This window comes from Chrysochloris asiatica, unplaced genomic scaffold, assembly GCF_000296735.1.
Source record: "Chrysochloris asiatica unplaced genomic scaffold, ChrAsi1.0 scaffold00123, whole genome shotgun sequence".
Taxonomy (NCBI): domain Eukaryota; kingdom Metazoa; phylum Chordata; class Mammalia; order Afrosoricida; family Chrysochloridae; genus Chrysochloris; species Chrysochloris asiatica.
In genome coordinates this window covers 7,949,860-7,964,663 of record NW_006408641.1, presented here as the reverse complement: position 1 = coordinate 7,964,663, position 14,804 = coordinate 7,949,860, and the positions used below count along the sequence as shown (strand labels likewise).

General features: G+C 36.2%; 1 protein-coding gene across 1 annotated transcript in view; it reads right to left on the bottom strand.

The window, feature by feature from the left end:
- PTPN4 (protein tyrosine phosphatase, non-receptor type 4 (megakaryocyte)) overlaps nucleotides 1-14,804 on the bottom strand; it is a 222,426-nt gene that overhangs the window by 137,426 nt on the left and 70,196 nt on the right. Inside the window, exons 5-8 of the mRNA XM_006868745.1 lie at nucleotides 10,704-10,748; nucleotides 10,395-10,447; nucleotides 9,694-9,814; nucleotides 6,504-6,591 (exon numbers count right to left, since the gene is read on the bottom strand). Of these exons, the coding sequence (XP_006868807.1) occupies nucleotides 6,504-6,591; nucleotides 9,694-9,814; nucleotides 10,395-10,447; nucleotides 10,704-10,748 (307 nt within the window). The remainder of the gene's footprint in view (nucleotides 1-6,503; nucleotides 6,592-9,693; nucleotides 9,815-10,394; nucleotides 10,448-10,703; nucleotides 10,749-14,804) is intronic.

The following is a 14,804-nucleotide window of genomic DNA, read 5'->3' as shown; positions in this document are numbered from 1 at the left end:
GGAGCTTCTAGACTATGGCAGACTAGAAGAAAGAGAAGCAGACCACTGAATGTTTAACTACTGAAAACCTTATGTATAGCAGCAATACATTGCCAGATATAGTGCTGGAATAAGAAAATATGAACACCAGAATATTGTCAGACACAGTGCCAGAAGATGAAATCTGTACAATTATGATCACAATCAGTATGTGGAAATCATCAAATTATATCATTAATATCAAATGCAAGTAAAATTTTGTTGAAGATAATTCAAAAATGGTTGCAAAAGTACATTAACAGACATCTGCCAGAAATTCAAGCTGATTCAGAAGAGGACTTGGAACTAGGGATATCGTTGCTAACATCACATGGATCTTGGCTCAAAACAGAGAGTACCATAAAGATGTTTACTTGTATTTTACTGACTAAGCAAAACATTTGACTGTGTGGGTCAAACACTGGGAAAAATGGAAATTCCAGAACAACTAATTGTGCTCGTGTATCATTTTTTTCCATGAAGCCTTTCCTACCTTCCTCTGCTACCAGGCTTGAATAGATGTTTCTGTCACATGATCCCATAGCATTCTGAACTTTCCCCTTTATATCCTTAGATATTTAATACCATTCCCTTGCCCACAATATCCTGAGAGCTCCATCAGGGCAAGGATAATTGATGCTTTGTTAACGGTAATCCTTAGTGTCACCACAAAGACTGCTCTTGGTATCTTGGAAACTGATATAAGTATCTTGGATTCCCTCTGATTTCTTACTGACCTGAAAGCAGAGAGAAAATATTTTGCTTCTGATATTCAACTGTTGTTGCTGGATCCACCCCATCCATTTTTGCTTCATATCAGTAGTGCAAGAGATATTACAATAGGAAAAGCCCGGTGGAAGCCAGATTAAAGAAATTAGAACCATCATCAAGGACTTGCCTATTTTGACCTCTTAAATTTATGACACTCCACTGTCATTCTCCAAGATCTATCTAATTTTTTTGCACAGGTCAAAATTTGAATAAGAATGGGATGGGAGTCACCACCCCATATCCTTCAAATCCTTGATGGTGGTTCTAATCTCTTTAATCCCTCCAGGTATGCAGTATTGCTTTTGATTTTACTATTTTCATAACCAAGTGGTGACTCCAATTGCAGTTGCTGTTTCAAATGTGGTTTCCTTGCAAATTAATACATCTTCCGCTACATGGTAGTCAGATAGTGATCTGGCAAATGCATTTTCTGCTACACCTTTTCAATGGACTATCAGGTACAGTTTGTTTTCAGCTGGGAAGGCCAGGAATAACCCTTCATTGTCCCTATTTTTCTGTCCTGTCACCACAATGCTTTGTGGGACTATAGGTCTTAGCTGCAAAGAGAGAAATGCTCCCGCCAGAAGACATAATAAGAATGTTACCTGGTCTCTTTAGGCTTCTGGTAACACTGAATCAATGGGCAAAGAAGGGAGATGCCATATTAGCTGCTGTGATTGATCCACATACCAAAGGAAATTTGACTGATATTACAAAATAAAGAAAATGAGTATGTCTGGAACACAGGAGATCCCTTAGGGTGTATCTCTTAGTTCTTTCATGCCCTGTGACTAAAGTCAATGGAATGAAAAATTAAAGCTACCCAGTTCCACTATGACTACTAATTACCTAGGCCCTTCAAAGATGAAGGTTTGGGTCACTCCGACAGACAAAGAGTCACAACCAGCTGAGATTCTTGCTGAGGGCTAAAGGAATACAAAAGGGCTGGAAGAAATCAAACCCACAGCCAACACAGCAACTGTATAAGACATAATAAAACAGCCCCATAGAATTTACCATGAGGCTTTCTGCTCCTGTAAAGATTTACAGCCTCAGAAACCCTGTACAGGGTCGCTATGGGACAGAACCAACTCGACGGCACTTAACAACAACAACAACAACAACAAATCTTTACAAGGAATCCTGGTGTGGCGCTACAGGATAATGCACTGGACTGCAAGGTCGGTTTGAACCTCAAGGTTGGCGGTTCAAACTCATCAGCCATTCCTTGGAAACCCTATACAGGGAACTGACTCGATGGCACTTAAAAACAATCTTTACAAAGCAGACTGGTACCTTTCTTCTCATAAAGCAACTAATACTGATTTTTTTTTTTTTTTTTAAACATTTTTTTGTGAACTGGGTGAAGGTTTATGGAGCAGATCATCAGTTTTACATCCGACAGATTATTAACATGTCGTTTCATCTCATGGGTTGTAATCCTCTCAATGTACCATCACTTATACCACTTCCTTCTATCTTTCTTGTTTCTGTTCCTCCTCCTTTTCCAACTCTTCTGAACTTTATCCTAGGGTAAATGCTGTCTCATGGGTTGTAATCCTCTCAATGTACCATCACTTATACCACTCCCTTCTATCTTTCTTGTTTCTGTTCCTCCTCCTTTTCCAACTCTTCTGAACTTTATCCTAGGGTAAATGCTGCCCCTTTGACCTGAAATTGCTGACCATTCTGTTGTGCATACCTCACTAGTGTTGTTCCTGCTACAAAATTATCTTTGGTTGGCTGAAAACTGAGTCACACGGTGAGTTTAGTTCCAGACCTGAAGGGTAACCAAGGGCCATAGTTGCAGGGTTCCACCAGTCTCTAAATGACCAGTAAGACTTGTCTTTTTAATAATTTTTAAGTTTTATTCCACATTTTCTTCCATTCTACCAAAGACCTTTTACTATGAAGGTCTTCCCGTTCAGAGCAGTTGCAGTGGTAGCTGGCCACTATCTAATGCTTCTGGTCTCGTGGAAACAGATGTTCACATGGTCCATTAGTCTGCTGGACTAATTGTTTCTAGTTGCCTTCAATTTCCAGCACTCTTTTTCCTTCTGGACAGAGAGAAACCAAGAGTTGCAACTTAGATGTAAACTGCTGACATTTTGTTTAACAGCCTAGCGTTTAACTACTGCATCACTAGGCTCCTTTAGTTCATGAAAAAGGTAATTCTAAATACCAGCTACAAGCATGTGACCAGTTTCAGAAACTAAGACTGTAATTTTTGTGAGTATTTCTTCCTTGTTTTATTATAAATGTCTGTGTGTTAAAATCACAGAAGTCTTTACCTAACAAAAATATCACAATGTGCAGGTACTGTTTCCATTTCCCTAACCTTTCTCTAAGGAGCTCTGGTAGCATAGTGGTTACAAATCGGGCTACGAGCCACAAGGTCAGCAGTTCAAAACTACCAGCTGTTCCGTGGGAGAAAGATGAGGCTTTCTGCTCCTGTAAAGATTTACAGCCTTGGAAATTCTGTACAGGGTTGATATGAGTTGGAACTGACTCCAAGGCACATAACAACAACAACAACCTTTCTCTGAGATAGACTAACACAGTGGGAGCAGCAATTGTGAGGAAGGTGCAGGACTGGGCACCTTGTTCTGCTGTGCACAGAGTTGCTATAAGTTGGAAATTACTTGATGGCCTCTAACAACAACATCAAGAACCCTACTATGAAGATTCTATGTTCTTTGATTTTTACCATGTCAAAATAACAGTTTGGGCAACTTTAAGAGACTCAAATCATGTTCCTTTCAAATGTTCTTTGAGTTTTGCAGTCTTGAAGGGGAAAGACCAGGACTGCAAGGTTTCCCAAGGAAATATTGAAGTGCAGCTCTTGCTAACTTGAAGTATAAATAGGCATATTGTGATACAAAAAATATTTTTCAATTTTAACACTTCTTCATATTAATCCACCCGATCACTCACCTTGTATCCTTTGACAAAATCTATCAGGATTACTATTTTTTAATTTAAAAAGTCACCATAACCTTCACAATTGTATTTAGAGATTATGTATGGTTGGTTTAAGGAGATTCACACAGGTGACAAGTTGACAAGGGGTGGATTATAATGGTTAATGTTACATATCAACTAGACTAGGCTATGATTCTGTGGTTTGATAGACACTACGTAATTTTTTTCCTTTTTATGATCTGATGAAACTGGCCAATCAGTTGAAAAGGGAAGTTTCCTTGAGGGTATGGCCTGCTTGCTGTATCAATGGATGTCTGGCAGAGCTTACTCTATTTCTCAATCCCCTGCACTCCTCTACTCTCCTGGTCTCATGACCTCCAATTATTCAGATGTCAGTCTGCAGAGGTCTCGGGCCTGCTGCTAACCTGCAAGGTTTGGATCTGTCAATCCTGGCAACCCTGTGAGGCAGTGCAGGCCCCTCCAGCCTGCCCCAACCTTCAGATTTTGGGCAGCAGAGGTCTTCAGTCTATTGCTTGACCCAAAGACTTATCAGAGCCCCAATTGTGTGAGCCATTTCATTACAATTTTATGGACCATTTCTTTGATGTACATTTTTCTCTGTATTTATAAGGGGAAGCTTTACAAACCTCATGGAAAAATCCCATTTCACACAAACTTTCTGAAGCTTCACTGTATGTATGCTTCGCTATTTTTGCTCCTGTAGAGAACTTAGATCAAGGCACTCCTTTTATTGAGGGGAAGAGAAGTGGTGCGGGGAAAAGGGGCTTGAAAAAGTTCAAGGAAAAATGGAATTGAAGATAATGGAATTTCCATTAACTTTTAGAGTCTGCTTGTACATTATTAAACAATGTTAACCATTTCAAATATGAACTTCTTTGATCTAGTACATAATATTTAGGGTCTTCTCAGAAAGTTTTATAATCTGGTAATTTAAACAAACAAAATAAACCTCAATAAAACCAATAAATAATGTGTTCAATTATGTATGAAATCTACTCAAGTTATTTAAATGAAATAAAGAAAAGTCTATTCGTATTTCATTGATAATAGTCTCTGCAGATGCTAAACTACAGTAAGAAAACTTCTAAGGACTGTAATTTGACCATATTAAATTCATACTTTTAAAGTTCTACTATGGAGCCCTGGAAGCATAGTAGATTATGAGCTGGGCTGCTAACCACAAGGTCAGTAGTTCAAATCTACCAGTCACTACTTATGAGAAAGATGAGACTTTTGGCTTGCATAAAGATTCACAGCTTTGAAAACCCTATACAGGGTCACTATGAGTTGTATCTGACTTGGTGGCACATAATCTACAACAAAGTTCTATTAGTTTTAAATTGTGTAATAAAAAAATAAAACCTTATTTATATAAATACTAACTACAATATTACAATTTAGATAATCCTATTCAAAACTAGTTGGTCCCAAAAGAGAGGGAGGGTCATGAAGAACAGCTATACACCAGGGAACTCTTAAGTGAATATAACTTCTTGAAGAAATCATGACTGTGCATCAATGTTCACCGTGGCACTATTCACAACAGCAAAAAGGTAGAAACAACCAAAATGTCTAGTAGCAGATGAAAGGCTAAACAAAATATGGTACAGTACAATGGAATATTATTAAACCCTATAAAGAAATGAAGTCCTGATACATGCTACAATGTTGATAAATTTTGAAAACATATGCTAAATGAAATGAGCCAGTCACTAAAGGATAAATACCATATGCTTTCATTTACATGAAATAAGCAAAAATACAGAAATGGAAGGTTTTTAGTGGTTACTACACATCCACCAGTTGTTCCTTGGAAACCCTGTACAGAGTCTCTATGAGATGGAACCGACTTGACGGCAGTTAACAACAAGAAGGATGGGAGAAAGAATGAAAAAAATATTTCTAAGGGAGCACTGAGTTCATGCTGATGTTATGCTCATACTAATGGTGATGGGATAATTTGGAAATGGACAATGAGAATGGCTGCACACCAAGAAGAACACAGTCAATGTCACTTAGTTATGCATGTATGCATGTAGAAATTGTTGAGCTGGCAAATGTTTTGTTGTATAATATTCACCATGAACATAAAGTGGAGAGGAAAAAAGGGAAATAATGGGAAGAATCTAAGTTAAGAGACACATATAAAGATGACTACTCACAAACTTGCTTATGGCAAGAAGATAACAACAGTCTTTTGAAGGCAGCAAAGTTTGACACAAGGAAAAAGTTGTTACAGAGCATTGTAAAGGTAAAGACAGTGATTATACATTTCATTTTAATAACGGGACAAGCAGATACGGGCAAAACATGTCAATATGATTCACTTTGTGCTTTTAAAATAAAAATGTTAAATGACACTATTAAATAATGAAATTCAAGTAAGTGAAATAATATGAGCCTCAATAAGGTGAAAGCACCTTTTTATGATCATGATGATTGTAACAGTTAAATATGTAAGAACTTCCTTTCCTGTAACGTAACCTCTATTTTGTACAATAAAATCATGAAGTATTAACTCTTGCAGCTGCAAAAATTACAATATAAAATACCACCTTTAAGAAAACTAACATGAATAATGCACCCATCTCATCAGATATTAAATCATCAATTTCTGTGAAAACACTTACAGGATATTTTCAGTGATACTATGTCAGCAGCACTCACAAGTTATTCTAATTGTTTCTTAATTACATCAATGTATTTTAAAAAATAATTAGTAAAAAATACAACCTAACTGAATAACATCAGAGTAAGTATTCTTCACTTACCCTTGCATAGTGGAATTCAACTCCATAGAGTTCTAAGGTACGTGCTGTGTTCAGATAATTAAATTCTGCTTCTGCAGGAGATAAGCCTCTATAAAAACATCATTAGATTACAAATTAGATAAATTACAATTACGGTCAAACTAGAAACACGCTATTTATCTGGAAAATTTTAATGTGTTCTAATTAAATCTTTTACAAAATACCATTCATGAGTATCTTAATTCTGCATAATAACATCTAACATATCAGGAGTAATCCGAATCATTAAAAAAAATATAAGAATACATCAAGTTTCAAATGTCCTGAGGTGTTCTTACGTATAATTATAAAGTCACTCACTTTTGGACAAAAAAACGTGTTTCTCAAACTTTGATGTTTCTCAAACATCCATATGATGATGTTACTGTTAAATGCTGTCAAGTGGGTTCTAACTCATAGCGACCCTAGATATGGTTTCTGAGACTTTTAAATCTTTGCAGGAGCAGAAAGCTTCATCTTTCTCCCAAGGAGCATTGGTGGGCTCGACCTGCAAACCATATGCTTTGCAGTCCAGGGCTTAGCTGCATATAGATCACAGTATGCTTTTCAAAATGTAGACTCTGAGCTAACCTCCAGAGGGAGTGCTTCTCAAAGCACAAACAACTTCTGAGTCATAACCAGTGTAGAAACTGATACCAGAAACTTTTATAGCAATTTGACAGATTAATATTGTCTCTTGAAACAAACAAGTAAAAAAAAAAAAAAAAATTGTTTTTGCTTATTTCTAAATTTTATCTTTATAGTAATTAATTTTTGTTGTATTTTTCAAAAACACTGTATTATTCCTGATAGAATGGAAGGAAAAAAAAACTGGTTTGCATCATAGACTACAGAATCTGATATAGAATGTTTCAGATAAAGGCCAAATTGTTTAGCATGTATCCTGGATGATTCTTATGAACAGAAGTTTGAGAACCACTGCTCTAAATATAAAACCTTTAAAACTAGATAAATGCATTCTTATTTCCTATATAATTGTAAGAATCTTGGATATCCGAGCTTATCAGACTACAGCAAAGCAAACTAGCAAATTACCAAAGTCAAAATATCAGCTGTCCAGTCACTAATGATACTAGAATTTAACTCATCAAGAGAAGCAGACAGACTTCAGTTTTCTATAAAATTAAATAAATATTCCCCCAAAAGTTAAGCTGAATGAGTCTATTTTTAATTTGCTCAAAGATTTGATGAATCATTTATTTAAATGAAACAGAAACAGATGAGGGGGCTTTAAAAGATTATGGAAATTTTTCTTTTAATTCATTTTTTTCAGGAACTTTTTGAAGTCCCCTTGTACAATCAGTATCTTGTTAAAGTGTTCTCTTACAGAATAAACGTTATTTTGTTAATTTAAAAAAAAATGTGGTTATCTTTAAAACTCTTGTATTCAGGCATGGTATCCGTAAAATCTTATTATTAATGGGATTTATTTTTAGACCAAAATAGCCTCTTCCTTTTATTAGGCCAATCTGTTAAAATTCTCATTTTATCAGGTTGTTTTTTAATCAGGGTCATTAAGCTTTTCCTGTGAAAGACAGTAAGGTTACATATTTTGTGCTTTCAGGTCCCGTGTTCTCTGCTTCAACTGCTCAGGTCTGTTACTGTAGAATGGAAATAGCTGAGACAACATGAGGGTGTGTTCCAATAAGAGTGTGTATAGACACTCAAATGGGAAATCTGTAAAGTCTTTACATGCTTTGAAATATTTTTATTTTGGTACTTTTTCATTCACATAAAATGTACACAACATGCTTAGCTCACAGACTATACCAAAAAAGAAGTTTTCTTAATAATAAGAGCTAATATTTCTTCAGTGCTCATCATGTACCAGGCATTATTCTGGACACTTTGTATACATAAACTCATTTAATCCTTATAATAACTTAATAACAAATAATAGATACTTGTATCCCCAATTGACAGGTAAGACAAGAGAGGAAGACACAGGGCAATTTAGCCAAGGATATATGGTGGTGGTGGTGGTGGCGGTGGTGGCTGTGTGCCGTGGAGTCGGTTCTGACTCATAGCGACCCTGTACAGGGTTTCCGAGGCTTTAAATCTTTATGGGAGCAGAACATATCATCTTTCTCCCTCAGAACAGGTGGTAGTTTCAAACTGTTAAGCTTGAGGTTCGCAGCCCAATTCGTAACCACTATAATACCAAAGCTCCTTAAAGATACATGTAAGATGCTAATGAATTTCACCAGGTAAATTTCAAACCAGGAAGTTGTGCTCTTGAGTTCTAGACTCTTAAACAACATACAACACTGCCTTAGTTCATTCATGAGTATTTTGAATTGTGTATTAAAAAGTCAATTATGAATCAATACACAGTATTACTTTCTATTTAAAGTATCTTTATTTCAATACATCTCTTCTAGAATAAAATTGTCACACAAAATTTTGTTAGTTTGTTAAGTTGTACATGTTGTTGTTGTTGTTGTTAAGTGCCGTCCAGTCGGTTCCGACCCATAGCGACCCTGTATAGGGTTTCTGAGGGTGTAAATCTTTAAGGGAGTAGAAAGCCTCATCTTTCTCCCGCGGAGTGGCTGGTAGTTTCGAACCGCTGACCTCAAGGTTCACAGCCCGATTCGTAACCACTACGCTACTACTAGTTGTTGAAAAAATGCTGTTTATCAAGAAATATTTTTAAATTAATTTATCATTATATAAAGCTCTTTTCTCCTTTTGGCTCTTTATTAAACAGAACTAACTCCTTCCATATAGCTAAAAACTGAGAAACACTGCTCAGAAGATTGATCTGTACATTGTGAATATATTAGTAATATTCTAAAATTCCTTTTTAAGAACTGACAAATTTATATCATAGCAAATAAATTTCTGTTTACATACAACTGCATGGTTCTTAGCAGAAATGAAAAGAAGCCTTATATGTGAAATAAGCAGTCTGTTTTTGGTATAGATCACCTACATTTCTTTATAGTAATCACAGCACTATGTAACAGTAACTATCAGCAGCTCCTCGGAAACCCTAATACAGGGTTGCTACGAGTCAGAACCAGCTGGACAGCACTTAACACCAACAATTCTATATTAAGTAAACAATCAAATTAGAAATAGTTTAAAACATTTCTCTACAAATGATTCAGTTAAGTTTACCAGATAAGCAGAAAAGTAAATAAATTCTTACGTATGTTGCTGATGTAATTTTGCAATTTCTTTTTCAAAATCTTGAGGTTGATTAGGAATGAAAGAATAATCTGAGAGGTAGCCTGGCAAATTCTCTGACTGATTATAATCTCCAATTTCAGCTAATAAATGGGAGAAAAATATGTTAATACTTTACCAAATACCTTTTTCAATTATTACAGCTAAATCAGCATGTCTGCCATCAATTCCATCTGTACCTGGAAGTAAAATACTTGTTTCTAATGGTACCACGTAAGCAAGTTGCAATATTTAAGCATTCTTCTAGTGCTCAATCTCAGAAAACACCCCCCTCCATCCCAGGAAATAAAATAATTATTAGTTAGTTGGGCATTTCATTACACTTCCTCTGCAGTCACTATTGTCTGTATAGGAACATACATCCCCGCGTGGTGCAAACAGTTAAGCCCCTTGACTTCTAGCCAAAAGTCCGGTAATCTGAACCAACCCAGGGGCATCTCAGAAGACAAACCTATGATCTGCTTCTAAAAGATCACAATCTTGAAAATTTTATAGTGTAATTTCAACTCTGTACACTTATGTCAGAATCAACTTGACGGCAACTAACAACAACAACAACAACAACAACATATGTCTAAAGAGCCAAAGTGTTAAAGGAAGCATATTTTTAACACAGACCACATAATCACATGTTATGTGACAAAAAAGTGGACTTATACTTACACTGAATAGCAAATGAAGCCAAAAGAGCAGCAGTGTTACAAGGACATGGCAACCTGGTAAGACCAAACAAATACAAAATCAAGGTCAAATATAATAATTACTAAAGCAGTGTAATTCATATTACATTATTAACACCTGAAGTTGCTATATGATTTACATTTTAACTATCAAGTAATGAACTTATATGATGACATCTATGCTACACATAATCATTTTTTGATACATAATTTGGTTACAGATGAATTATCTAAATAATTCAGAAATAAGAGTACTTAAATACTTTATAATAAAACATTTAAAATAGCCCACCTTCCAGTAAGAATATCTTGTTTGATTTGCAAAAAGTACTGGTACCTTTAAAAAAAAAAAAAAAGACAGCATTTACTGAAATTACAGCTTTTTTTCAGTTTTTAAAAACTTTACTAACAAATGAAACTGAAATATTTAAATATTTGCTTTTATAATCTACATGTTGACACTTGTAAAGGTATTTTTAAATAATCTGAATAATTTTTGAATGATTTATTTTTTCATAAATGTATGAATTAAGATTTTTAGCATACTTTGGTTTATGAAATATTGGACTGCAATAATCTTCTTTCTACTAGCTTGTATTATAAAACTCAATTTTAAGAGTTAAATAAGTAGCAAAAAGATTAGAAAGAAACACTCTAATGATTAATGTTTCCAGAAAATATAACAGGGAAGCACAAAAAACTTGAGTCAGATCAATGGCTGCAATGCACTAGAGACCAACTTTCTATGGAAATAAAATGCCAACTACAATCACAAGCTAATGTGTTCTCGTCTTATTATTAGGCAGCAAAAAGCTGCCAATTATAGAAAAGAGGTTTTTCCACTTTCATTTAAGAAAGCGCTTTTTAATCAGAAAGAAAACCCTAAACATAAAAGGTTCCTTTCCCTACTACTGTTGTACCATTATCAGAATTACGAAGTACCCAATTTCCTTAAAAACCTAAAAAAAAAAAATCTATGAATAGGTATTCCCTGTTTTCCAAAAGTTCCCCATTGCCACTGCCAGCTAGGCTACTGGGGTACCATCACCACCACTTCTCAGCCTTCCAATGTGTTCACTGTTCCCACCCCTGGTAAGTGAAATGGCAATGCACATATATTAGTTCTACATTATATATAGGCCATGCATCATTTCATTCCTGCTTTTACCATGCTGCTGTTGTTAAGTGTCGTCACATCTGTTCTGACTCACAGCAAACCTATACAGGGTTTCTGAGGAGCAATTGGATGGGTTTGAACTGTGGATTTTGTGGTTAGTAGCCCACTGTGCTTATCCTTTGCTTTGAATCTATGTTAGTGTTACTTGCTTGAATCCTGGTATGGTGCTGCAGGATAAGCACTGGACAGATAACTGCAAGATTGGTGAAGATTGGTGGTCTAAACCCAGCTGCTCCTCAGAAACTCAATGCAGGATCGCTACAACATCAATTAAGAACAGTATGATTTTAGGTTTTATGTGCTATTTATGTGGTATGATTTGGTACAAAACTTTTTGGATCTGGAAATGCTCAAAATATTTCCCCACATAAATTAATGGTAAATACTTCTTTGATTTACACCATTTCTGTTTACAAAAGGTTTCAACATATGAACTCTCTACTTTTGGCCAGCCGGGGAAATCTATATTCTATAATAAGATTCCAGAGGTTGCTTATAAGATGAGACTGCCCCTCAGTTCCTGCTAGGCTAGTAACTCACTTGTACTAGACAACACAGGCAGAGTACCAAATTTGTGACTTTCAATCTTTTGAAAGGGAATTTTAAGACTCTTATTTACTCCAATTTAAAATAAAAATAAAAGTGTACATATTCAAAGAATCAAAAATCTTTTAAAATTAAGAACTGTTGTACTAGAAAATATTTTGTTATATAGAAAGCTACCTAAATCCTTTTTTAAAAAAGTTTAATTCTACTTATTTAGCTGATTAAAGTCATCAGAGGACTCCATAACAACAGTCAATTTCCCAAAGTATGGAATGAGGATTTTCAGGGAATTAGAATATTTAACCAGGGAAAAACACCTACTTAAGATCTTGAATAGAAATATCCTGAGGCAAATAAGCTCCCTGTGAGAAGAAATATATGACTCAACCCAGGACAGCTACATTTCTATCCGGCCTGCTAATTTCATAGCTAAAAATGTAAGGTTCTGGGTAGTAAAAATCTTATAGTTAGTATTTAAAAGTCAGGTGTATTAGTCTTGATTTAATGTTGTAAATCCTACATGAATAATACCTATTTTTGCCTAATACTTAAACACTCATTCAAGTAAGCAATAAATACTATTAGAGTGGAAACCAGAATTCAAGTTCTTAGCTAAACTATGCTATGATCTTCAGCAAGTTACTTAAAATATGGCTGAGCTTTAGTTTATTTGTAAAAAAAAAAAAGGAAGTAGTATCATCTGTCTATTGTGTCTCAGGGGCCCTAAGAATGGTGACACAAGCAATTTTTAAAACAATATGGCATTGAACATGATAACAGTATTGTGGAAATGATGTATTAAAATTGCAAAACGAATGTAACTTTTATAAGCCATACCATGACTAATACGATGAACTGAGTATACTTAGTTATTATATAAAGATATGAAGATACAGAAAACTCTGATGTCAAGCTACTGCTACACTGAAGGATATTTAACTTGATGTAAGTTCTTTGAGTCCAATGTCTTTCCCCACTAAACCCAGATGGAATTTCAAAGTAGGGAGGTGAAGCAGATATCCTATTTTAGATTTAAAAGCTAGTCCTAAAATTGAACAACTGTAGCTAATGGTGGGTTATTAGTCATGAGCACCACTATAAGGCTGCCCAAGCACTAAAGTTTTAAGGGTTCTTAACCTGGCTACATATTAAAATCACCTAGAAACCTTGTATATACCTATACACGCATCCCATCTGAGACATACGAGGGGGCATCAAAAGGTTAGTGAAAAATTCTTTTAATTCCATTTTTTCATGAATGTTTTGAAGTCTACTCAGATTAAATCAGAATGTATAGAGATGTGGCTAAGGTATTGGCTTTTTTTTTTAAATGCCTTATTGTGAATTATGTGATGATTTATATGGGAGAACATTAGTTTTACATTCATCCTATCGTACATCATTTCACTGCCGTGGTTACAATCCCTGCCATGCATCATCAACAAACCAAAAGGTATACCCTGCTAGTCTCCCCCCGCCCGGTCATCAGCACACTGCCCCTCTCCCTCTCTGGGTCTAGAGTCCCCAGACGCTCCATCTCTCCACATCATCGTCTCTGCCTCCATCTCTGGTGTCACTGTTTCTCTGGGTAGGTTCCGGCACTCCATTCTTTTCCAGTGATGGTCCCAGGGACCTCCGCTCCTGAGCTACAAAGTCAATCACTCCCCTCCTTTTGCTACAATATGTCTATCTTTACATTTCCAACCCTCACAATCAGTCTTGGTAACAATTATTTACTATTGTATCACAAGAGACCTATCCGCATTTCTTTTCATCAGCCCCGCCCAGACAGATTGGATACTATTCAGTAGAAATTCTTCACCTTCCTCCAAGCCCTCTAGATCTAGGCTCCCTGTTGAAAGCTTGCAAACTGGTCACTTCTTGCCTTTGTAGCCCCCCATTTTGGGTAGCCAATGTCCAAGTTGCCCATGCTTGTCTGCCCTGTGTACCCAGGGGGTGGGAATGATCCTCGCTATAAAGATTTGTTTCCTCTTTTGAACTACTGCATCCATAAGTGTAAGGTCAAGTTCATCAAATTGTATCAGATTACTCTTTTTTTCCTCTTCTAGTTGAGCTCTGATCATTCATTCATTGAAGCCAGGTATAGTGGGTATTATCTGCAAGTGTGGGTGTTCTTGTGTTTATGTCCTCTCTTCTTATCAGCTGGACACTTCACTCTCCACTCTAGTCCTCTGTGGCTATGTCACTGTCTCTGGCCCAGGAGTCCCCAGGTCTTGCCATACTGCTGGCCAACCAGGTTTCCAACCGGGTTCACAGGAATCTATTGAACATGGTAGAACTTAGCTCACAAGTTTGTTTTTCCCTCACTTCCCCTTATTGGTCACCAGTCAGACCGCATGTCTGCTTGTGTATTCCTCTTGAATCTTAGTTTTGGAAGGGGCTTTGTCCTGAGGGGACCGGCACTGGTATGTTTTAAAGCTTCCTCAACTAATTTTAAGTTGTAACACAGGCATAGAGAATCACTGATTTATACCATAGTAATCAGAAATAACTCAATGGCACTTAAAAAAACAGGAACAATGGAGTCTTGGCATGGCATTGCGGGCTAATGTGATGGACTGCAAAGCTGGTTTGAACTGTAAGGTCAGCAGTTCAAGCTCAGCAGCCTTTCCTAGGAAACCCTATACAAGGTGGCTATGGGTCGGACCC